We start from the raw sequence: 26,384 nt of genomic DNA, 5'->3' as shown, positions 1-26,384 counted from the left end.
TCTCACTTAAAACGTTTATAACGACAACCAGAAATAAGACGAGATTCTTTTTCCACTTTAGACTTATTTGTTGCGTTTATGTCTTCAATACTACTCGACACTTCCCGTTACATACAAATATCACATTCCATGCAATTTTATGTTGTTTTTTTTTCGTTTCTCTCGTCGAGAGCCGTTTTCCGGTCAGTTAGCTGTTTGTATTGTCCATGATCGTGATTTTCTTGGCATAGATCACAACGTTGATTATCCACTTCAATAATGAATCAATATGCGAAAATGACCTCGCTTCGAATGGATTTTAATTATTGTTTTTTAAAATTATTTTCGGATGTTTTGTTTTATTTTGTCAAAATCGAGATTCCATTATTAATTTTGTATTGCTTATTCCTAGAAATCATTTTTTTTTTCAATACACGAAAACCAAACCCCACAACAACTAGCACATTTCAAAACGTGTTTTGTTTACTTGGCAAAATAAAATCGTTCTGCTGATTATTTAGATCATGATTTTGAAACCAGAATATGTTTGCATTCGAAACTGATTTTATGTGGTTTCGTTTTGGTAATACTTTTTTTTCAATCACTGAATGCCTTCACTTGCATACAACTATTTTGGTCGATATGATGTGAGCCGAGAAACATGATCGAATTGAAAAAAAAGTGATGCTTCTCACACAATGCAGATGGACATTTATTATCGTCACACACAATCGCACGATAAACGTAAGTTTTTTTTCTTCTTCACGGAAACACTGTCGAATGCAGCACTTCAAAATCCAATTCAATTAACTTAATTTCTTTTCACAACGAATCAAAAAACAATTGTTGTTATTTTTAATGTTTTACTTCGATTGAATCAAGTTGGATCGAAAATGTTTATGAGAGTTTATTCGATTTTTTTCAAATCGTTTGTCAATTGAACTAGTTTCGAAGCTGATGATGGTATGTATGACATTGTTGACGTCTCATCGTGTTCTGAACGTAGCGAAAATCATACGATAGAAAACAACGCGACCAACGAGAGAATATTTCAACTCACAACACTACCAACTGTATGAAATCGTATGCTCTGCTTCACTGAATACAATCAAAACCAAGTGAGCGAAGAGTGAAACCGCGACGAGTGAATGTGTAAGCGAAAGAGAGTGAAAGAGAAAAAGAAACATGGAAGAAGAACCGGAGAGAGGGAAAGAGAGTGGAAAATAGAGAGAATGTGCATTTGTTAAGTTTGGTCAGAGTTTTGACAGTTGCTGCCAGTCCAGAGGTGCACATAACCTCAAAAAGTCAAATTCAATTGCCGTGGCGATATCGGTGAGTTGGTTTAGATTTTTTCAGTCAATTGTTTGGTCAATTGTTTTATTGACGCCACAGATTTTAGAATGACAGATGCTCAACCGAAAGTGAATACTGAAGAGCCTGTAGATCCAGTGGAGCAGATGCTAACAAAAACCGGCTGTATTAAGGTAACCTGGATATGAAGAGAGATTAATGATTTATGAAGAAGATATGCTTATTGATAACTAATGGCTTTAATTTCTATATTTCAGCTGCATTACAAAGTCCAAGTGAGTTGACATTTTTGATCGAGATTACCATGATTCAAGCGACTTTAAAATAAATTCACTCATCACATTTTTTTCTCTACAGGAGTGTATCGCTGAAACGCAAGATTGGAGAAAGTGTAAGAACGTTGTCGACACCTTCCGCCAGTGTATGTCCGGTTATATGGAAGAGCAGCGAAAGAAATACTTAGATAAATAAATACACACGCACCAAAACTAGCAATATTTCATAATGGCCAATTTATTCAAGTCAATTTTCCAACGGACATCAATGGCTCTTAAACTATCCGAACCGATGCAAATGTCACTGGTTGTGCGAAGCGATTTGAAAATGTCAACGGGAAAAATTGGGGCGCAATGTGCACATGCAGCCATTATTTGTCATACGAAAGCGGAAAAAAGTAAGCCAGAACATCTGAAAGCATGGTTGAATTTGGGGCAACCGAAAGTGGTATTGCGCGTCGGATCACAAGCAGAAATCGAAAATTTGTCCAAAATCGCTACAGAGAAGCATATAGTAAATGGTTTAGTGCACGATGCTGGAAGAACTCAAGTACTAGCACGAACCCCTACCGTTTTGGGCATTGGTCCAGATACTAAATCCAAAGTAAATGAGCTGACAGGAAAATTGAAGCTCTTGTAATCGAACTTAGTCATTTGTAAATTTAGTAGAATATTTTGAATAAAAGAAAATATCGATTTAGTTGACATTTCCAATATTTTATTGTATACATTGCGTTCACAATATATTTAGTGTCAAATGTAATGTGATTAAATGCTTAGAAGCACATTCATTTGAGTGCACAACACAAACACACAGATTTGCGTGTATCGCATACGCAAAGGCGACAAATGAAAGTGTATTGGTGTGTAACACTCTTCTGTTTATGTTTATGATGATTGGTCAATTTGCTTTCTATGGGGTTCATCGAACAAACAGTAGCAGCAGTAGCAGAAGTACCTTCCGCATCGTGTCGCCGAGTAGTCGTTGAATCTTTGAGACCAAAAAAAAAAAAAAATAAAATCGAAACCGAGAGTAAAAATAGTTGTTAAAACAGTGTCAAAGCAGTTTAAGCGATAAACAAAAGTAATTGGCCAAAAAATCACTATCAATTGCGGAATTAATCGTGAAGTTTTTCGTTGAATAATCAGTTCTAATTTAATGGAATTGGAGAAAAAACGGAGAATTTAAAAAAATGTAGAAAGAATATGTTGATTTTCCAACTAGAAATGCTGCAATAAGAAAAACAGAAAATAATTGGGATGAAGGGAAAAGAGATATTTTTTCAGTTTTTTCATCTTCTTCTCCTTCTTTGCTTCTATGCTCATGCGTATTAGAAGGCTATAGCAACAACAAGGGTGATAGTTCAAGTACCAAGCAGTCAAAAGAACGAACGAAAGATTGGTACCACATGGCAGTGCATCACCATGTGATTTTAGTCGTTCCATTTACCGTTCGCTGATGTCGTGCTCTCATTTAAATTCTCTCTTAATTGCATGTATGTATCGGCCAGATATTGTGACAATATTTTTTCTTTTTCTTTTCGGATCGTCAACCATCTTTTCGAGTGGATTCTGATTTTTCGTTGTTGCCATTTGTTTTTGTTGTGACGTTTTTTTTGCTGTTTTTCGTTCGTAATTTCGTCTTGGAATCACTGTATTCGCTGCACAATTGTTGTATTTTGTATCGTTATAGCCACTGCCGTTGTCCCAATCAATCATATAAGGAACGAAAGATAGTCGTTCAGTCATTAACTTCGCACCGATTCCATTCTAACACATAAACAAAATCACACAGTCACACATAGTGATTGTTTTACCATCTGTTCATAGAGATTCCCATAGAGAATCAGCCCGCTCATGCGCATTACCGTTCAACTGGTCTTTTTACAATCATATGAAAGCGTAAATTGTGTTGCTTTGCTGAAACCGCCTAAAATATTTTGTGTGAAAAATTCGCTCCTGAATTTCAATTGAACGCCATCAAATGAATTCATCTATTCAAATTTCACTCAGTATTAAAGACACACAAATTTTGATTCTCTCATCGGCTCCTTCCATTTCTCATATTCAACGAAATACACCATTTCTAAAACCATTTAAAAATCCTGACCAATAATATTTTATTGTTTTTTTTTTTCTTAGTAAAATTTAAGAGTACCAAAAATGGATGAAGAACAGCTAAAGATTGAAGAAGAGGTAAGATTGCTCTTATTTATCAAAACTAAAATGTCAATCATGACTGTTTTTCCCGTTTCGTAGTTGAAATCTAAAGCTCTAATTACGACAGTTCAAGATGTTGGTTTGGAATTCTCAAAAGTTGGTTTGGAATTCTCAAAAGTTGGTTTGGAATTCTCAAAACTTGGTGATGCTGTAAATCGTTTATGTGTATTGTATGAAGAAAACAACACTCTTTTAAATATTTTGATTGAAAGATTGTGTCCAAAAAAAGATGAAGCCAAGCCCAGCAGGTATATCAATATGTTTCTTTTGTTAATTTTATTTTCATTTTCATTTGGTTTGATTTTTTATTCATTTTCAATAATTTATTTTCATATGATTTGTTTTTGGTTTTTTCAGTTCGCATTGCGAACTTTGCAAGCACCTCGCAATTTATTTCGGAAATACCATCATTTTTTAATTTTAATTTTTTATTTTTTATTTCAATCCACATTTTTACTTTAGCCCATTTGCCACTAGCGTTTAGCTCCAAAATAGCAATGTCACAAAATTTCATCAATATCACAAATTATTTTTTATCTCAGTAGAAAATGGGTCAATTCAAATCAAATATGCATACATTTTAATTTTCATAAACGATTTCTTATCTTCAACAGACTTCGCCAAACCGGTTAAAATAACCAACAGGAAATATTTCCCGAAAACAACACATACCATAATGAAACTAATGAATAATAAAAATGAAGCGCGTCCATCATCGTGACTCTTGGAAATGAAAGAGAAAATATCTAAAAAAAATTAGAATTGAATGAATTAAAAAAATCGGAAAATTTTTTGATTGTATAATAAATACGGAATGCATGCAAACTAAACAAAATCAAATTACAAGTAGGGAGACAAAAAAAACTAATATACAACATAAAATGAAATGAAACGAAACGACTTGAATAAAATAGTATGATCGGTTCATATGATCGGTTCATGGATGGTGGGAGTGGTAGATCGAACGCCTGATCTATCCGGGTTCTCCCTGTGGGCAGCGCCCGACGCTTACAGTATTTTGTTGTTCGGGGCAAACAGGAAAGCTCTGTACCTGTTGGCAGACTTAAGAGCATTACTCGTGGGATCAACATGAGCAAAGATGACAAAACAAAAAACACAACAAAAACAAAATTCGAAAAATACGAAGGGGTGGACGAAATCCGAAACGTCTTAGGAAGTTCAAACTTCTCTTCATACATGTCTATGGGTGAGATTGAGAGTGGAGTATGTTTTTTCTTCGGTTTATATTTTTGAAAAGGCGAGTATGTTTTCTGATGATTCTGTTGGCGTTAAAGTAGAGTATGTTGTAGTACCGTCTAGCCTCCGCGGTCTTCATGGTTTTCGCGCAACTGATAAAAGATAACAACATGGTGTCTTCGACAAAGTTGTAGTACTCGAAGTCTTCTATAACTAAGCTGAAGACAGTTATCTCTTATCTCTTATCAGTTGCGCGCAAATCGCGCACATAAAAAAGCAAATTTTATATAGAACTTTTTTTTTCTTATCATTTTTTGCGCTTTTCGCGGAACTGATAAGAGATAAGAGATAACTGACTTAAGCAATGTTATAGAACTTTGCCCAAGACACCAAGTTGTTATCTCTTATCAGTTCCGTGGAAACCGTGAAAAACCGCGAGGACCCGCTAAAAACGAACATACTCGCTTTTAACCATTTTTAAGTCGACAGAAACTTGCTCTTCTCTTTCGTAACAAAGTCAATGAAACATACACTACTCTCAATCTCACCCATAGATGTATGAAGATGCGAAAGCAAATAGTTCTGCCATCGTTGCTTCTTCTGACGGAAAGGCAATAGGTTTTGTCATGGCCAGCCCAAAAAATGAAGATCGAACATCTTTCTACATTGAATACATCATGGTCGATCATGCTTATCGACAGCAGGGCATTGCCACACAGCTTATGACACAAATCGAAAATGTTGCGTATGAAAAACAAATGAAACAAATGTCATTATTGGTGCGCATTGGAAAAGATGACCATGTAGTTAATTTCTACAAAAAGAAATCTTACGAGAAACTAAAAAAAATCTTAATAAAACAAATCTGCGATGTTGAATTTGTTTAGTTAAAAGATTTTTGGATTTTTTCCACGTAAATAGAAGCTCAAATGAACTAAAAAAAACTAAGTCAGAGTGTGGTTGAACGTTAACAAACGTAGAAAAACTCGCAGGAGAATTGAAGCTTTTGAAATCGTTTGAGCTTGGCCATTTGTAAATTTTTTCGAATATTTTAAATAAAAGAAATACGTATTTATGTAGTTCATATTTTCAATGTTTTATTAAATACATTGCCTTCATCGCCTGACTGATAACAACAATGAAACAACTAATGAGTTGACTAGATATCGTTTACTTGGAATCATTCTATCTATACAACTCACTAAACTTCTAACTAAATGACATAAAATGTACAGCATTTTGGGGTGAGAACAAATGTCTTTTCCCTTTCTCCATGTATATGTGTCATGTTTTAGGTGTTATTTTGAAGAAATTTGGTTATTAGAACTAAAGCAACGGAAGATATGAGAAATACGGTTCCAGGTATTGAGCAGCGCACTTGAATATCGGGATCTAGACAGTGTGGAGCATAAATTGACCGTTAGTAAAAATGGTTCAAGGGGATTTTTGTTTCATTTTGTCATGCATACCTTTGTCTTCATAGACGAAATCTTTAAATGAACTATCGTACTGTGTGCCCTGCCAGGCGATGCATTTTGAAATGGCAAATTTCCACGTTCGGTACTTCATATCTTTGGCTGGAAAAGATTAAATTTCAATTAAAATAAATATTCTTCATTCAGAAAGACATTCCAAGAAGACTAATGTCATGGTTTAAATCAACTTACTGCTAGCACACATCGTTGGTTGAAATATTTCAATGGGCGGTGTGAACATTGAAGTGGATTTTTCTAAATGCAAAATCTCCATAGTCGATCCAGCCGCAATCATGGCTCCCAGACACGCTGAGAATGAGGTTTGCGGCCGTTCAATGCGAATGCCACACAAATCAGCCAAAAGTTGCAAGAGGAATGCATTTTCACTGAACTCCCCTCCAACCGTTAAGCGTTCGATGGGATTCCATGATGGCACATCTTTTACAACTGCCTCGATTAGATCACGCGTTTGAAAACAGATTGCTTCGTATGCAGCAAGCATTACTTGATAAGCAGTCGTTCGATTGTTGAGACCAAAGAATAATCTAAACGAAAATAGTTTAATTAGTCAATTTTCACATTGCAATGCAACTATGTTTTCCATATGTTTCTCTACCCGCTGGCATTGTGTTTCCAATACGGTGCATATAGTCCGTTCAATGCAGGAACAAATACAACATTTGTCAATGTGTTGGTATTATCAATGGCGGTCAATGTGCCAAGATTCGAACCGGAACTATATGTCGAGAGCACCGATGATTCTCCTAGATAAGTTTGTACAAGTGTAGCTCCATTGGCCACTGTTTGATTTGAATTCGGAGCCACCTCATCTTTCAAAGAGAGGTTATCTTTCAACCAAGCAACTGCCGACCCGGCATGCGCAACAGAACCTTCCAGCGCATAAAATGGCTTTTTCTTTGAGCCAAGCTGATAAGCAACTGTCGTGAGCAGTCCATTGTCAGAATCGATGATTTCTTGGCCAGTATTGACAAGTAAATTACATCCATCATCATAATAACACGTAGCCTGCTGTGGTCGTATGCACATTTGCCCAAGCAAAGCACCGCTTTGTTCACTCAAACACTGAAAGAGGAACAAAAATGTATAAATTGGCTTGAACAAAAAAAGAAAAAAACACTTTTAAATATACTCACTGCCGCAATGGGAATTCCTTTCAACGGTCCATCGTATACATAACCGAAAATCTCCGCACTGCTTCTGATTCGCGGCAATATTGACATAGGTATTTGGAAAAACTGACAAAGTTTCACATCCCAGTCGAGCGTTTTCAGGTTCATAAGCATTGTTCGTGACGCATTTGTCACATCGGTACAATGGACACCATCTTCTAAGCCTCCCGTCAAATTCCACAGGATGTACGTGTCCAATGTACCGAAATAGCACTCATCTCTCTGCACGGCTTCTTTAATTGATGCCTCATTTTCTATCAGCCACCGACATTTTAGGCTACTAAAACAATTACTGAATGGCAAACCACAGATTGATTTCAATAAATTGACTTTGTTATGATTTTTGGTGAGAATTCGCTCGATAATTGCTGTTGTACGGCAGTCATTCCAAGCTGTAACAAATTCAAAACGGATTAGTTTCGTCTTGCATTCGCATTCCGAAAATGGACACTGGTTTTCGAAATACCTATGGCATTATAGAGTGGCCGTCCGGTTACTTTGTGCCACAGTACGGTTGTATCACGTCGATTAGTCAGTGCTAAAGCACAAATATCATCCGGATTAATGTCTAGGATTTTTAAATTTTGCACCGCCACTTGAATGCATTCGAGCACATTCTGCCATATCTCCAGCGGATCAATTTCGACCCAGCCTTGTTGAGTGTTTATCTCCTTCAGTTGGACTTCATGGCATGTCAACACTTCGGCATTTCGAGCTGCATATACCTGTATTAAATGAACCAATAAAATCAATTTTAGTGGGGATTTTCCAAGGAAAAAAAAAGATTTTACCAACCAAAAATTTGCAATGAGTGTGACCAATGTAAATTGTACCCAGAAGAGCGCCAAAACGACCGTAGTTAGACATAACTTGGAACTTCTACCTCACAACCTTTATCTCACACACCTCACACCAATCAGTTTTCGTTTTCAAATAAAACTTATGTAAAAAATTTAAAAATAACACCAAAATCCAAAATATTCAAGCAAAACTAAGTCGTGTCTTAATCACTAATAATTATGACTGGTTTTACTTAAAAACTTTGCATTTTCTTGAATGAGTGTAACATGATTTTGATGTGTGTTAAAATTGTTTTTTCTGTCTCATTCGGTCATCGTCTGCAGATGAAGACTTCACTTTGACATTGACAGTTAATGACAGCAACAACTGTGAACCGAATCACCTTGCGGGTATACAATTGACATGACTCAAGTACACTGAACTATCGAACCCTGCTTCATTGCGATTGTGAAGGAAACGAAAACGTTTGAATTTTATTTTCAATGTAGATTTTATTTTGAATTCATAAACAGAACAATTGAATTGTTTTTTTTTAACGAACGATTCTTAACTTAAAAAAAAGAGAAAAAAAAAATTTGAAAATTTAAAATAGTTTACACTGTTTATATTGATCTTCACATGTAATTCCATGGTTTTTGAATTCATCAACCGACGGCATATATTTGAAAAATACATTCATTCGATAATCATTGTCAGTTGAAGCATTCTTCGCATTGTCGTTCGATGTTTCATCCGTTGCACTTGCTTCGCTATCAGATGTATTCATTTGAGCTGAAACTGCTTTCTGCATGCCCCAGATAAAAGGCGCAGTTTTGCACAGCAACTGCTTAACACAATTGATGTTCTCATTCGGTGCAGTTTCATCATCATTCCCATTGTCAACCATATCTATAAGACGCTCTGATAAATCTCTGTCCAACATTGCATCGATTTTTTGCGACAAAAATGAACTCGATTTACTTTGCTCAATTATCCAACCAATTGCATTATCCCAAATGGAGTTTGCTTCTTCGTCAGTATTATCGTTCTCGAATCGTCGAGTTCGATCGACCATTGCAATGTTCTCGTTTGGCTTCGCTCCCATTTTATTCGTCACAGTTGTGAAAGCTGACATTAACGAGCGACCAATCTGCAGATTTCCCCATGAGGAATTTGAAGGAAAAAAAATGGGAAAATTTAATTCGTTTTTTTTCGATTTGTATAAAAAAAATTAGAACGAATAAAAAATATCAAGGGAAATACAACGAAACGTTTGAAGATAAGAAAATTTAGAAAAAAAAATTCAAAAATGAAACGATTTAAATATGATAAAAAGAAAATTGAAAACAAAAAAAAGCAAATAAATCATAAAACAAACCATTTGTGCAATAAAAATAAGACCATTTACAGCCATTGCTCCGATTTTGCCTGTATCCATACCCATCACACGAAGGACTTGACCCAAAAATCCGTGATCAACGTCGGTCGTTGTGGTTGGTCTTGTGTTGATATTATTCCCAATGATCACATTGTCGTCAATAGTGTCCTGTTCATTAGAATTCACCTGATGAGTGCCCTGTGGTGTTTCACCAAAATCTTCCAAGTGTTCGGTTGGATACCGCTCCGTCATTTGTCTTCTATCCCATCCACTGCCTGGTTGGTTTGCATTTGTGTTCTTAGAAAATGAACGTGTTACTAGTTCAGCGATGTTCGATATGATGGCAATGTTCGACGGTGAATCGACACCTTTTCAAATCAAATTAAACGGTAACCAAAATTATTCACATAAATTTTATACTTTTTCATGGAAAACTTTGCTAGAAAAAAAAAACGATTCTCTCAAAAATGAGTTTTTGTTCAACTTTCTTTTTTTTTCATTCAAAATTATACTTATTTTTTTTTCATTTTTTTTACCAAGAATTTTGCCCGCTATGCTGATTCCATTGCGGATATCGTCCGATAGGCTCCTTTGAATGGTCGAAGCGCTCACGAAAAGCGTTAGATAAAACACTATCAGCAGGAATAGTGCACACAATATTTGATTGAATTTCATTTTTACCAAACGAATCTCATTTTACAACTAAATGGAAAAATTCAATGACAAACGTACTGATGCTATTCCGTCGAGTACTTTGAAGCGATTACGATGCATATGTATGGAAAACGTTTTGATTTCACATATTTGTCATTTGGAAAAAGCATCGAGGTAAGACTTCCATTGTTAATGCTCAAACATGAAAATCGCTCAAACAACATATATCGCAATAACGACACACACACACACACACACACACACACACACAATTATTGTGCTGCGGCGCGTTTCGCCTTGTTTTCTTATTTCTATTTCGGTGGTTTTTGACGTATGTCGTAATTCATCTAGGCATAACAAATTGTCACACCGACGGAAATTTTTCTATTTTTGTAGCACACATTTAATCAATGGAGAAAATGAAATGGGATTTATCGTACATACGAATCGCTTGTGAAATGCATGCAAGAAGTTCAATCATCTTCGATCGGTTGCAGGTTCAAAAATGAATGACAATTCAATAGTGAAGTTTTTTATATTCAATTTTCCTTTCTAACTAGATACTCGTTCAGTTAGTTCAATCGACTCTTTCACAATCACAATTGAAGAAGGGAATCTACCAAAGATGATGACCATGCAAAAATTGAATCTAAATTAATTTTTCAATATTTGTCAAACACATATATCGATCATCGATCGCACTATTGGTGGCAAACACTTAACTGGATGGCTCACATGAAGAAGATGACTCACATTTCCCAATAGTCATTCAAATAAATCGTTGCCCATGCGCTGATTCGAATGCAGAATCGTCTGCAGTTGATCGTTGTGATGAACAGCGATAAACTAAAATTATTAATTTGATTAATGTGTGGCATTGCTCGTCAATTGAGAAACCTCCAATTTTAATGGCATTCAAAATTTAATTGCCCAATCTCAGTAATCCAATGTCTTTGAATTTACCACGTTTGGGTATCACGCTTGCAAATTGAAATTCATATCCTCTAATTAAAATGCCGCTTTGTTTCTTTCATCGTCATATTCCGACTTCATCAAATCGAAGCAGTCACATGTGTGTGCTTTGTTCAAGTGATACTTTCTCGACTTGTTCAGTGTGGCTGTGAGTAGGTTTCAAATTCAAACCAAATATCTCATGGAACAAAACTACAACAATGACAAACATTAGGCGAATAAGCCATGTGAGACGGTTGAATTGCGAAAATGCGTAAGTGCTTTGAATTCAGTTCAATTCTACAAGAATTTCCATCGGCTTGTTTGATAATCCGAACATTTCCTGCGCGTTTTCTTGGCTTTCAATATGCCAACAACAATCAACTGAATCTGAATTGCCGTGATTGTACTGCTCCAAAATTGTTTGAACGATTCCTACGTTACATAACAGCCAACACTTGAAGTGAATTAGTTCAGTCACTTGAGATCGACGCATTGACGTTAAGCACATCAAATCAACGGCTGACGATTGTTATGAAATAACTTTTTTCACGTTCTTCAATTCGGTTTTTTTTCTCAAACCATAGATAAAATTGCTGCTGCAGAGGTGCGCGTGCACAGGAAACACAGTGCATGTTCGAATTTAATGGAACGACAGAGCAGCAACACATTTGTCGGATTAATGTACAGTGTGGATCGTGTAATCAAATCCGACGCATATTTCCATTCAGACTATATGAACGAGTTTGCAATGGATGAAAAAACACACGCACAACAACAAAAACCGAACTCAATGAGACTAATGCCAGTTTGCGAATGTTCATATATGGTAAATGTGACTGGTGGGTTTGATTTGATGCGAACGAAAAATTATTTATTATTTACCATCGCAAAAAATCCATTAGTTTGTATATATGTCTCGGTTGGTGTTTTGGTGCGCTATACAGTCTTTCATGACAGAAAACCATCAGACTTCGAACGTGCCTCGTTAATGTTAACAAATTCTGCACATTTCTGAGAACGTAATACAATGAATCACTCGCATTCGATGCATTTTTTTCTAAATCAATGCGAAGATTCCATGCATTCATCAACGGTGTTCCTACTTTCCGATAGAAAAAAGCATCGATGCAAATGCAATGGAAAATCCAACAATTTGAATAGAAAGAAATCAATTTTGCGTTGGCAAAGAAGAAAATGAATCGATTCAAAGTTGGATGGAGTTTATACAGCTCACAAGTAAATTCAATTGTGTAATTACGTCAATGATGCTCGAAATTATCACCGAAACCACTTGTTGCCGTCATTCCGGTGTTTATGGGCTGATTGTTATTTTGTCAAGTGACATGGTGTGCACCGTCGACACCGTGCTAAAAATGTTCCCAACTAGATCGTAATTATTACTATCAATGAAGCCTCCAGCCAAGAAAATCGCCAACAATTCAGAGTGTGTTCAATTGAGGTGATTGAAAGTGTTTGAGAGTGCATGACATTATTATGTCTTTAAATAAAAGCACACGGAGACACAGCAACGGCCACTGTAAATGGCATTAACAACGTTAATTCATAGGTAAACGTGAAATGACAACATGTGAACAACACAAAGTGATCGATCTTGCCCGTACTCTCTTTAGACTTGTGAAATGTATGTGACCGCGGTGGTTGATAAACAGACGCCAATTTTTCAAAGTAAACATAACCAAATGCTTCCTTTTCTGAATTCAATGCGACCATTTTTTACAAAGTGAAATTCCATTATAACAACGAGAGCGATCGCGCAGTTTCTATTCGTTCGCTTGAGATTTGATTGACTCTACGCAGCGGAAACAACATGAATGGAATAAGTCGTTCGAATTGAACAGTTCATTGCAATTGTCTATTCAAATATTTTTTTTTTTTTTTGAAGAGATTGCTTATAAAATTTAAACTTGAAACAAGCCAAAAGAGAGAAAAGACAGTCTGGAATTGTGTTTTCATGTCCATAAATAAATTTGTTAGCATGTCTACTCACTCTTATCGCAAGTTTGCCATCTCAATTTCTATTATATAAAATTCATTGTTATCAATTCAATCGCATGGTGCGACGACGCCGACGAAGCCAATCCAATTTATTGAAAATGTCCATCGAAACACACACAAAATTGCTTTATTTTAAAATAGCGATGAAATAATGCTTATGCAATGATTAGTGTCTATAATGCACACTTTCGACCGGCGTCCGATGAAATTGATAGAAAATGAAAATAGCTTTCGTATCTGAGTCCAAGCCATTTAGAATTTTTTTTCTCGCTTAAAATTGATGAATCGTAAAAGATCGAAACAAAATAAAATTGACTTCAAATGTGTTGAACTCTTTGGTATGCATTTTACAGCATAACTTCATTAACATTTATCAGTGATTTTGCGAATTTTCTCTATAAGGAGTCAAGATACAAGATGTGATAACATTTTAAATACGTATTGAACCACTATCTGTCTAGGGAAAAAAACGAAACATTTTTTTTTCATTTTTTGCGATTTTTGGTGAGAGGTTTGTTCGTTGTTCAATCTTAATTGGAACAATTTGAAAAACAAAACGATAAAATGTAATGGTCAACTGCTGCTGCTGCTGCTGATCGACATCCTGCCAATCGATGTTTGCGATTGAAATTCAATGGATAAAACTTCGATGAGTCAGACAAGACAGAGACGGTAGCATCCTGTTATGCGTTCAATCGAATGCAAGTCATGCACCGTTGTGTGGACACTGGACAGTGTCCAAATGTTGCAGATACTTTCAAACTAGTTTCACTTTAGCTCTTGCTTTGGCTTCGTAGACTTTTTATCGCCCTTCAGCTAGTAGTCGTTTGCGCCTCTTTACTGTCAGCTTATCGAGATACAGGTTATGCCATCGCTTTGCTACCATTTGCGTTTTGTTTGTTTGTTTGTATATATGCAGCATTGTTCATTGCATTGAAAACTATACTTTTCGAAAGATGAAGAAGAAGAAGAAGAAAACAACAACAACACAAACGGTGTGTATTGATTTCGATCAATGGATCGAGTGAAAGACGAGTATGCAATGGATTGAACGGAGTCGAGGCGAACGGAATACAAATGATGTGTGTTGCATTTTATGTTTATGCGCGCTTCGCATGGCTGTTCATTTGAAAACGGTTTATCAGCCATTATCGCAACCATAATAATAATCGAACAAATAATAATTAATTTAATTCTTTAATGTTTATGATATAAAGCGCCTAGTAAAAAATAATTAAAACTGAAGCAAACACTCTGTTGACGAGTGTGTGTGTGTGTGTGTGTATTGAGGAAGGATAACTTGATCTTAAAAAAATTGAAAGGGCGCAATTGTGAGATATATTTTCTCTTGACGTAATACTCATTATTTTTGCCATTAAGTAATTGTATGGTGAATGTTTTATGGAAATTCCTTTAACATTTTGGATATGTTGCAATCCGGATCACTTGAGCTTGAGTTTACTTAATGAATTGGCAAACGGCTGATTATCAATTTATTGTAAAAATATTCGATGTTCTGAATTAAAAAACTGAAGGGTACATCATATTGCACAATATTGACCACTGTGCTTGTGCTCAGCAAGTATTAATTAACGCGGATGATTGGAAAACAATGATAAGGCTTGAATCACCTTAAATAATCACATGAAAGCTGAATCATATTGATGATATATACGTGTGCTTTGCCGCGGAATAATTCAATAATTTAATTATTTTTCGTTATCTCAACTACAATTGCCACGAATTATACGTTCGAATGTGGTGAAAGACACCCAGCTGCGTGTTTAATTCAAAGTAATCGTATATGTCTTATGAACCATTTAATATGATCCGAAAGTGGTGAAAACATTCACTCTGTGATAAAGACGTAATTATTTTTTTTTCTTTTGTGTTTGATTGGAATATCGTTCGTACTCTTTGCTTTGCATTCCATTCATTAGGTGGATACGGAGTGTGAGCGCGTATTGAGGCTATGACCCAACGTCAATCACTTAATTGCGTCTTGTTAGAAGAGTCACGTTTTGATAACATGGTTTCCTGCTCTATTACAATCAACCACTGTTCGCATTGAGTGTGATGCGATGCGTTGCGCCATTTTCACATTAAAACCTAAGAGAGAAAAAATGACGGCAACAACAACAGTAGGCTAGTTTCCGATGTCTTGAGCTGCATCTAAGCCACTGAATGTCGGTTAAAAATATGAAAATTTACGGTTGAGCGTGAATGGTGTTACTTCTTTTAAGAAAAACTCATTTTTACCTATTACGTATTGCAATTGCCTTTTACCATTCCGACGTTCGCGCCAATGAAATGCGATTTAATATTCCTTGGAATTAAAGGCTATTCAATATTCCTTTGCGGTGCGTTTCTGGGCCGGTGTTAGTTACAATCATTTGGCTCGTTTTTTTTTGTTTTCTTTTGGATCAGAAGAACGATTGAATCATGCAATACACATATATGCATAAAACATATACATATATATAACTCTTTTTTGTGTGCGGTTTTCGTGGTGTATTGTTTTCGCTTTTTCATGTGTCAAATTATTGAAATGCCGGTAATTTTATGAGTGATTAGTGAAAAAAAGGTTTAAAAAGTTCATTTCATTGCAAATTACACACGGCAACAGAGTATTTCCATGGAAATCGTTCAGTTTACAATCACTTTGTGTTTTACGCTACACCGCAACTGGAACGAGATAGAGAAAAAAATGATAAATCTGCAACTGACTTGAATATAATACGATTCGATTGGTTTTTGGTGTGCGAGAAATGTTAACAGGGTTCAGAGTCTCCACTAATGAGACTATCATGCAAAAGTTTCAACTCACTTTTCTCACTTTCCTGATCGACAATCACTTGCAATAGAATGCACGGCCTTCGATGGCCTGTAAATGCTTTCATTATGCTGTCTAGCAAATCAACACATCAAATATCTGCCATTAGTTTAGTCTGCCGTTTCTAATGACCAGCCGAAAAAAAACACGAACAGCTCGGAAGCAGACGAAAGACAAATTCAAATGAAATGGAGAAAGATGTGTAATAAATTGAATAATCTGCGAATTCATTTAACCATTAAGCCGCCATTATAGGCCGGATTTTAAAATTCGAATCATGGGAAGTTGTCATGACATTGATGGTTAAATGAAGCAATAAACAGACGACATAACAAACAAACCGTTCTAAAAACAAAGCAGTTTATTTTAACAGCCAAGAAAGTCAATCAGCGAGAAAATTAGTTCGGAAAACGATTTAACTCACACGTTTTTTTTTCTTCTTTTCTTCAGGTCAAAGGCGCCTACAGATGTGTCAAAAGCAAATAAAAAGTACTTTCGAATTAGTTATATTTTTTTTTCAGGGAGAAACGATTAGAATATTAATCTACTTCTAACGATACAGCGCAATGAAAAAGATGGGAAAATTAGAGAGTGTTCAATTTCACGATCAATCAAGCAAACAATCGATAAAAAGCGATTAAGTGATTGATCGAAAGCTAAATATATAAATCTCTAAAACACACAATGTGAAATACGAAGAAAAAAACAACGGCAAAGTTTAATACGACAACTGATCGATTCCTGCAAGCGTACACCGATGAAACAATTACCGTTAAACAATCAGAGGCAACAACAAGACGAATTGCCGAGATCATAATTTTCATATAATATTTAATGTGATGAATTGCGTGGCATTTCCGTTCCTCAGCCAAACGAAAGGCAACCACTCCAATATATTATAGACTTTTGATCATTATCAAATATTGGGTTCAGTAGATTTCAGTTGTAATTGCCGAAATTCATAATGTGAAAAATAGGCGGTAGTTTATCCATCAAAGATTGAGTAATCAATACGGCGTTTTGGACATCGAAAACAAACAGTTCGAGTGAAATGTGAAATGAATGGGTATGAATGAATGAAACCAGAAGTTAAACAGATGCTGTTATTAACTATACGGTTGTTACATTTGGAGCAATTTCTTCTTGAACACTCACGAGACTCACTTATCATCGAACAACGAAAGGAATAACGTAAGACTATTATCCATTATGGTGTGTAATTTTCTGGCGTTCATATTAGTTGGTACATTGCATGCTTATGGATGTTTATCAAGAAAAATCGAAAGGAACGACCAAAATATAATATTTATCTTGCGTAAAAATCCCAATTTTATATTTGGAATTGCACTTTTGTGGTTTGTATTTGGACACTTTTTTCTTGTATTTTTTTTCTTCAAATTTTGAACTTTATTATCGTAGTTCATTTTCCGAACAATGGTGAAAATTCTGAAAATCGTTAAAAAAAATGTCTCCTATTGAAGCCTTTCATAAGTACACTTTCGTTTTAACGAGTACAATATTGAAGCAAAAATTGCTTCCGGCGAGAATTGGCGCTTAAACTCATCTCAATGACCCATTCAATGGTCGATCAAAGCATGTTTACGAGTGCGTAGAATCAACATGTTTTCCTGAATCATTTGTTTCTTTATTATAATTTAAGAAGCTCGTAATTTTTTATGCGAAACGCATGCTTTTCCTTTATCGATCGCTTATCATTTTATGTCAACTGCGGTGTGGATGCAGAGAAAAAATCCACGCGCTCGCAACGTAATTATTGCTGAAATGTACACAGTAAGATGCATATTACTCTACAACATTCACCGTTATATTTGTTCGTCGCTGCTGCTGCTGCTCTGGTTTTTTCTTCTTCTTCTTCTTCTTCTTCTTCTTCTTCTTCTGCTCGTTTATTGTTTATGCACTATAATTATACACGATACAGCGTCATCGAAATTTTGATCTGTTTCAAAACTTTCCTTTTCGTTCGCACATTTCCACAGAGACACACGTCGGTCGGTCGGTCTTTGTTTCTTTGCACTCTGTTTCTCGATCGTCGTCGTCATCGCCTGTTTTGTATTCCATTTTGGTTTGTGTGTGATCTTGTGACAATTCGAGTGAACGTGGCCATGTGTCTGTGCCATCGCAAAGTAAATTGGAAAGAGCAGCACGGCAAAGGTGGCTGGCCAAAATGAGTATAAATTCAATGGCCCCACCTTTGAATCGAATCAGTTCACATTAGTTCTTTAGCGCATTCAGATTTCCACTGAAGTGCTGTTGCAAACACGAACCCAATAACGGTTCCAATAGTGAAAATCACTGCTGCGAACCGGCTAAAGGATTTTTTTGAGGTGAATTTTTTGAAAAAATTGGACTTGTATCGTAGACAACAGAGGGAATAAAGTGCACCGACTTTTGGACCGAAAATTTTGGATTAAACATTTTATTTGTGGATTTTTTTAGCAGGACAAACATAATTGTAAGTCAAATCACAGATCATTTTGAAACCAGAAGCCATGAACGACATACATACATACGACAAAAGTATTTTAAAAGAATTTCGAAAATTAAATTTCCCATCAGCAAACACATATGTCATCAGTCACCTGTTTGAATATTATTGTTGATCCAGGATAGCTCGATTTAGCTTTTCATAATCGAAACTGGATAAATTGAATTAAATAAGATCGTTTTTGTCCGAAATATTCAACATCATCGATGATGCAAACCGTGCTTTTGTTATGGTGCACCTTATCTAAAAATATACAATTGATAATAATATGTTTCGATCATTCGTATGCAAAAAACATACTTCGACAAAATGATCAATATTCATTATTCGATTGCATCTTCACATGGCTTATACGTAGACCGGAACGATTTTTTACTGTACAAAAGATTGGACGATTTTTTTGTTACCTCAAATTGTTGTTCGATTCGATTTAAATCTACTTCAACGTGTTTTTTTCGATACTGAAATTACGCTATGAACATGGAATTCACGTTGTGAATTGATTTAGCAAAACAAAAGCAGATTAACAAAAGAAAATTGTCGAGACTCAATGTTGGATTGAAAAATAAAATCGAAAGTAACGTAGGTCTCTTCTGTTTATAGTATAATGCGTAATTCGCACCTGATTAAATCAGCATTCATTTCTTCTGCGTTGAAATATAACGGTTATCTTTGATCAAATAAAAGGAATTTGATGTTGTACAACATTTAGAAAGAAATTCCGGAATCAATTTCATTTTTAATTAGTTAAAAGCGTGCTGTTTCCATGCTTTCCAGATATTCGCACATTTTTCGATGGCAAACGAAACTTTGACACACCGGGATCTTAAACTTAAATAGATTTGCCATTTCATTGTTTTCATTCCGAAATTAATTTTCGGCCGCTTGTCCATTTCATTTCTCGCTTCAATCACAAACCATTTAAATGCTAATTAGATTCCAAAATGTAAATTCGACGTAACTCGAGAAATGCTTCGATTATTTGTCATGATCACGCGACACTACATAAAAGCCACAAGAATTCGCGGTAAAAATGTCAAAGAGAAAGAGAGAATGAAAGTCGTAACAATGACTCAGTATGTGTCAAAATATGTGCAGCATGATGTCTTCGCATCATTTTATATTAGCTAATGGCTACCGGTCACCGGTGGTCACTGATCGCCGCACCAAATGAATCAAAATTATCTATGTTGGCATCTATGTATCATGTTTACATATATCTTTGAGTGAAATGGGATGCATTTGCCGTGGGCCACTTGAATATAATACGTCAAATTGATCAAACGATGACTGCAGGTCAAAAATTACGGAAATTGTTACTGTTGGAACGGAAACGATCACTCTTTGTCGTGAATGAGCTGGTAATAATACATCTGTTCAAACAGCATGGAAGGAACCAATTCGATATATACGTGAAATGGAGGGATAATCGTATCGAAAGGAAAGAAAGTGATCATAATGTTTTGGGGTGATCGTTTTGTATAACTCAATTTACGATCCGCACATACTCGAGCAACGCATGCATAATAATTGTGTGCGCGATGCGCATTGTGACAGTTTTGACAAAAATCATCCAATCTACATTTTTTTGTCCATTCTCGTGCGAGGTGCCATCAAAGTGGATCGTAAAGAAAAAACAACATCGTCATGTGTATTTTGATGAAATAAACATGTTATTTATCCGAAATACATTGACATTTTCGCTCGGTTGTCACTATAAAAATGGTATCTGCATTCCAAACCATGCCACGCACAATACAATTATCCATCCAGTATAATGATACCGCTTTCTAACGCATTCATTGTTTGTCGCCGTGCAATTTTCTGGTTAATCTCGTTTCATTGCTCTGCATTTGTACCCATGATGTTTGCATGTTGCACCATGTCTCTCTCCGCTTGGTTCGTTGGCCGGTGTGTACGTGTAAAACGAGCGCTATTTTCAGTTATGCGTATATTAATTGCTCTGATTCAATTTACGTAATGTGTCGTACATTTGTTTTTTTCTTTCTTCTTCAAATCTTCTGATGTGATCCATACGCACAGAGTGAGAGAGTTTATATAGGGCCATATTTCTCCAGAAAGACAGTTATACCCACGAATGAAAGTCATGTGGTCTATTAAAAATGCCGGCAATGAAATTCATTTCGTACGGACCTAACGAATTCGACTGATGTAGATCGATTTTCACTTGTTGAATCCGCATATACTTCGAATTTAAGACCCTGTGATTGAAACCTCGTTATGAATTCATGTAATCCAGTTTTATTTATTTTTTTCGCCAAGCATCGCCCAGCTCAAGGGGAATTTATCTTAAATTTATAATCGCAATCGAAATGGAATCCGTTCACGTGAAATTTTGGTCTGTGTTTTTTTTGACTTTCTTTTGTAATTTGCTACACATTCGATGTCTGAACTTGTGGTTGCCTTGCACAAGTTCATAAATGCATAATAATCATTATTTCAATTCAAGGGAATTTTCGCCCGTTCATGTAACAAGATTATCAGAATACTTTATGATATCGACCACGTTGCTTGCAGTGAATATTGAACGATTTGCTTTTTGCAGCAGCACAGCAACAGCATCAGCAGCGCATTGAAGCTGTTTCGGAATTTATGTGACTACTTGTGTAAAATTCAATACTCCGGCTCTTTAGGGCATACAGCAAACCAATTTTAAATTGCAAAAAACTCGTCATTCAAAAGAAAATGTTATTCTGCTCTCAATGACCGTCGATTTATGCGTTTAATGGAATTTCAGCGACGTCTGGGCATGTGCGCGCGATCGTTACCATGCACCAGTAAAAGGTAGCTCCATAGCTAACATAAGCAACATCAACTGAAAACCAAAGCACACAACACGACGCACGCAGAATAAGATACAGATTGATCTTTTCTTTTAAACCACTTTCACTAAATACCAACCATAAATAACTTTGGTTTGTTTTTGTCCGGTTTGCTTATTGCTTTTCTTCTCGTTGCTGTTGCTTTTGCAACAATTTTTTTTTATCACACATGTGATTTGATTTGCCCGTTAAAAAAAAGCGTTTTATTGATTTGGTTTGCCATAAATAGAAGGCGGTGCGTTCATTGACAATGCCATACGACGAAAGCAGATCCCTTTGGTCAGTGGCGGTTAACCACATTTCCCTCAAAATTGACCATCAATTCATAATAAAATGCTATCATAAAACAATAAAACAAGCAATGTAACATGATTTTAAATGGAAAATAAAAAAAAGAGTAAAAGGACATTAACACAATGTTGCTATTGCGCAAGTAGATCAGTTTAATCAATTTTTATGGCTGCACAATGAAAGAAAGAAAAACTGTATCAAAATCAGAGCTGTAAAATCTCTCTTCGTGTTTCAATTAGTACGCGCAATAAAATGAGCCATATGAGCATTGAGTATTTACGCCTCAGGCGGTAAAAGAAATGCAATAACCTGTCCGGAAGCCTAAATGGCATTTGGCAAAGACAAAATATAAAATGTTTTACTTTTTATCATGATCAAAAATTGAAACAAATTGTTTAAGCTTTTAGGCACGTTTCAAAACTCACTTGAATTCATATTTAATGCTGTCTGTTTAGATTCACTCGATCAACCACTTAGCCTACGAAGTACACTCCAGAGATTATTTTATAAAACGTACGCGTATTGTAACTGATCTTGTTTGTATTGCCTATGATTTATCAGAAGCTGATCACAGGCATGGACAACAATAGCGAATGAGTTTCGCAGACATTGTGTCATATTCCATTCATTGAACGCGCAAGACGTTGCGAAGAAGCAAAAGAGAATGTTGGAATGGGAGAAAAACATGTTTTAACATCACATACATTTAGGAGTTTAATTTTTGAAATGTTTTAATATTTTTTAGTTTTAAAACCGAGTCAAACAACGTCATCTGGCTGTCAAACATTTAAACCATTTCGTTTCGTTGCAGATAACACATAATGAATATTCAGCTGAAATATGTGCTGTTGCTCGTAACGTTTGCCATGGCCGAGAAACAAATCAAACTCGAAGATATCGAACGAGACAATTTGTTAAGCGAACGACGGGTAAATAGAGAACAGTCAATATTTAATATTGGACAGTCTCAACGCTTGAGTGCTCCAATTCGTGTAGGACCTCAATACGAGGTGAACCCGAACCATTGCCTTGAATCAAAAACATGCTTTTTTTATCGATTTATTTGTTTTTGTTTTAGGCTTCGTCCGAGAAATCGGATAATGATCTGGGCGAGGATATTGTTTATGCACAACCTTCAGCCGCCGCCGATAGTGCTGAACAATATGGCAAACCAGAACAAAAGACGTCGATTCAATATGTGACGCCGCAACAACAAGATTACGAGGCAAAACCAACTACAGTCTCGTTCGTGCATCCAGTCCATGAAGCGACACATACATATTCGTCACCAGCTCGGGAATCGCTTGTGAACCCGATTGTTTTCAAACCAGCAGCATCGCAATCGCCATATCTATCGCAACAACCGAAATTCGTTTATGTTCAAGCTGGTCCACAGCAACTCACACAAAGTGGTGTCGTTACATACGGCCAACCGCAACATTCCGCCGAAAATGTGGTGCAAACACAACAGAAAAATGCACAAGATGATATTAGCTACCCGGCCATTGAACAAAATCAAATTGCAGAGAGCTCACAGCAAGCGGTTCATGCACCATCGCGTCAAGAGAACTATGCATCACGCGCACTTCAATATTTCCCATATTTGACACAAACTCCGTAAGTCTGACCCGTCTCTTTTGTTTACAGATCCGATATTTGTACGTCAATCAAGGCAAATAATTAGTATTCAAATTCAATTTGGCATCAACGAATGGTACTTTCTTTTTAAATTGTTCGAAATAAAAAAAAAACATCTCCCCAATTCTCTCACCTCAGTATGAACTGTGTGTTATGTAAAAGATTGCGTATTTGTTTTCGCTAATTTCTTCTTGAGAGAAGCTACAATTTCCTCGACGATTTGAATATTTTCATTCATGTCGATATTGTGCGCACGGTGAAGACGCGATGAACGAAAGCAAAAATCAAAAGAGATTTGCCGTCATCTTTGCTACTTTCATCGTGCGGTGAGGAATTTGGCGCGAACGAAACCAGTTTGACATGACGAACAAACAAACAAACAAACAAAAAGCATCGCTTCCGAATAATATCAACTTTTGAGCTGTCTATTTCTGGTTTCAATTTCTTTCAATCGAACAATGAATGCTCAAATACACAATGCTAATCGCATCATTTGTCATAATTTTATCTGTTTACAATACAATCGAAGAAACCGAAATGAAAGGATTTGTTTGTCACCGCATTTGAGTGAACGTCCTCCGAAATGTGCGTGTGGATGAACTTGATTCGTGCAACTTGATTCGTGGATTATATAGCTCTTGAGACACATTTGTTTCGCGGACGGCAGCGATAAGTATGCAAATCGTTGCTAATGGCACGCACATAATCCAAACAATAAATCTATTAAATCAATAGAAACAAATCGATTTTTTTTTCTATTCTGGAGGATTAAAACGCGGCTATTAATCGTATTGTTTTGATTGCGGTAGTAATTATGCAAATTTTATTGCAGATATATATAACACCCAATATAACGATTATCATCGTGGGTAAAACTCATGTTACGATTCACAACAGTGACAAATTAATGTGGTAAAAGCATGCTCTATGGCATTTTTTTTCAACTTTACACGATTTTTTTCTTCCATTTCTTCGCTTGCGTTTTCAAAAACTCGCGAAAGTTTTATTGCACTATTGATTTACACGTACAGTGCACTTACGTGCTATAAATGTTTCATTTCGCATAATTTTTCTTTACACGTTTATTGACCACCTGCATAGAAAGTTCACAACAGCGAAGTCGAAACGATTCCCTTTCAATGTGCATTCGGTGCGCAATCACAACGGAAAAAAACCAAAGTTTTTGGTTTCGATCTGTGTTTTTTTTTGTTAGTTTGGATCCGACCGACTTTTGGTTTTGTACAGATTAAATATTCATTACACTTGCTTGGCCACCACCCTCATGATTCTGAAATCATCTCCAGCAAATTATACACCTTTATTTGCAATGATTTCGATACAATAGTGCGTAAACAAGCGCTTAATAAAAAAAAATCAACGGTTTAACACACGCACTTTGCATCGTACATCTCTTCTTCCATCTTTCCCAGATCATTATTCGGTTGGAATTGTTTTTTGTTTTCTTTCATTTTTGCTTTGTTTTCTTCCGAAAACAAAAATAACTCGTTTGTTTATGATATTCAGTGACCATAAGCAGCATCAAATGATGGTAATTTCTTTTGAGCTTTGGATCATGTGTTGAAATCACATACACACATAAAATAATTTAACGCAATTTTTAGCGAAACTGATGAAAAAAAAAAATTTATATTGGCGAGAAATTATAATGTTTGTCCAGATGAAAAATGTTTTGTTTTCGTATGTTTCGACAGGTCCCTTCCGAATTATGTAATGCTATTCAGAAATCCGACTCATACGCAAGCTTATGCCATTCCATCGATTCAATATGCCCAACCAGCATCAATTCAATATGCAGCTGATCAAACGGCACCCACACAACATTTGACCGCTCCACAGCAACAAAGTGAGATCCATTTGGGCAACGCTCAGCCGACCTTAGCCGCCACATTCGTCAATCCAACAATCGATGGAACTGCCATACTACCAGCACCAGAATCAACAGCCATTCCATCGGCAACACTTCAATATGCAACCATACCACAATTGCAATTGGCCCCTCAACCGCTTCACTTGCATCCAGTCGCACCTCAATCACTTCATCTGCAGCCTGAATTTATTGCACCACCTCAAGTGCCCAATCCGCATCAATACTATTCATCATCATCACATTTGCCATCGCCCGTTGACATTTACCATTCGCTGCAAAAGCATCACCCATCCAGTTTGCTTGATTCCTACATTCCAAGTTCACTGGTCTGGGCGCAACGGCAACGGGCATTGATAAATCGACAACTTTTGCACGCGGTTTCCGGTAATTTTGCATCGCCAACATTGACTCATCCAACGCAATTCTTCCAACATGGCTCACATCAACCCGGTTACAATACCATCGCCTATTCAACGGCACAAGGCTACTCAAAGCGATCACCGAAACTCGTTACGGAACGCCCGCTAAAGCTTAAACCGAGAAACTAGACGATTCATAGCATTTTCGAAGGAAGCATTCAATGCATGTAATAAAACACAAACCTTTGATGTCATTGTATTTATATTTGAAGAATGTTTGCCCATTGTTTGCTATTTACGCCGACTCATTCGATTTTGGGCGATGTAATGGTGAACACTTTTGAATGGCAACTTTTGTTCTGTTTTTAGAGAATTTCAACGCAAAATACACATATCCAGCATATCGTACGGTTCAATGACACAATAAAAAAGGGTAAAATGGCTTAATGACGCATTTAGTTTGTAACGCATTTAATTTAAAACCATTCCATTCCGAAAGTATCATGTATAGTGCCACTAGTCTTAGGTGAAATATAATTTCAAGCAGATTTATTATTATTATTGATAATAATGGAAAATAAAAATACAAAAAAAAAA

The 26,384-nt window shown here is 36.1% G+C and overlaps 4 protein-coding genes across 6 annotated transcripts; 2 read left to right on the top strand and 2 right to left on the bottom strand.

The window, feature by feature from the left end:
• Positions 1-1,774: 1,774 nt before the first annotated feature.
• LOC129575849 (uncharacterized) lies at positions 1,775-2,270 on the top strand. The gene has a single exon (XM_055459993.1). It carries the CDS (start codon positions 1,795-1,797, stop codon positions 2,203-2,205), a length of 411 nt encoding a protein of 136 aa, XP_055315968.1. The 5' UTR covers positions 1,775-1,794; the 3' UTR covers positions 2,206-2,270.
• Positions 2,271-6,053: 3,783 nt separating this feature from the next.
• LOC129575843 (glycerol kinase) lies at positions 6,054-8,796 on the bottom strand. Its single transcript, XM_055459964.1, has 7 exons — positions 8,443-8,796; positions 8,114-8,372; positions 7,612-8,039; positions 7,074-7,540; positions 6,650-7,002; positions 6,452-6,559; positions 6,054-6,374 (listed from the first exon to the last, which is right to left on the bottom strand). The coding sequence occupies exons 1-7, from the start codon at positions 8,512-8,514 to the stop codon at positions 6,274-6,276; spliced, it is 1,788 nt and encodes a 595-aa protein (XP_055315939.1). The 5' UTR covers positions 8,515-8,796; the 3' UTR covers positions 6,054-6,273.
• Positions 8,797-9,031: 235 nt separating this feature from the next.
• Positions 9,032-10,550, bottom strand: LOC129569972 (uncharacterized). Its single transcript, XM_055449311.1, has 3 exons — positions 10,342-10,550; positions 9,806-10,173; positions 9,032-9,577 (listed from the first exon to the last, which is right to left on the bottom strand). The coding sequence occupies exons 1-3, from the start codon at positions 10,478-10,480 to the stop codon at positions 9,032-9,034; spliced, it is 1,053 nt and encodes a 350-aa protein (XP_055305286.1). The 5' UTR covers positions 10,481-10,550.
• A 7,949-nt stretch (positions 10,551-18,499) lies between these two features.
• Positions 18,500-26,384, top strand: LOC129575826 (uncharacterized). 3 transcript variants are annotated; one of them, XM_055459949.1, is made up of 4 exons: positions 18,500-18,735; positions 22,714-22,831; positions 22,981-23,519; positions 25,253-26,384. In XM_055459949.1, exons 2-4 carry the CDS (start codon positions 22,724-22,726, stop codon positions 25,974-25,976), a joined length of 1,371 nt encoding a protein of 456 aa, XP_055315924.1. In that variant the 5' UTR covers positions 18,500-18,735; positions 22,714-22,723; the 3' UTR covers positions 25,977-26,384. The 3 variants fall into 3 exon arrangements, with proteins under 3 accessions (XP_055315924.1, XP_055315916.1, XP_055315908.1); XM_055459941.1 differs by having other exon boundaries at positions 22,714-22,894; XM_055459933.1 differs by having other exon boundaries at positions 22,714-22,912.

The sequence above is a fragment of the Sitodiplosis mosellana genome, unplaced genomic scaffold (genome assembly GCF_009176505.1).
Source record: "Sitodiplosis mosellana isolate CC-2019 unplaced genomic scaffold, AAFC_SMos_1.0 Smas_scaffold_1, whole genome shotgun sequence".
Classification (NCBI taxonomy): domain Eukaryota; kingdom Metazoa; phylum Arthropoda; class Insecta; order Diptera; family Cecidomyiidae; genus Sitodiplosis; species Sitodiplosis mosellana.
Note: the sequence above shows the minus strand (reverse complement) of the source record. Positions and strands in the feature narration are given on the sequence as shown.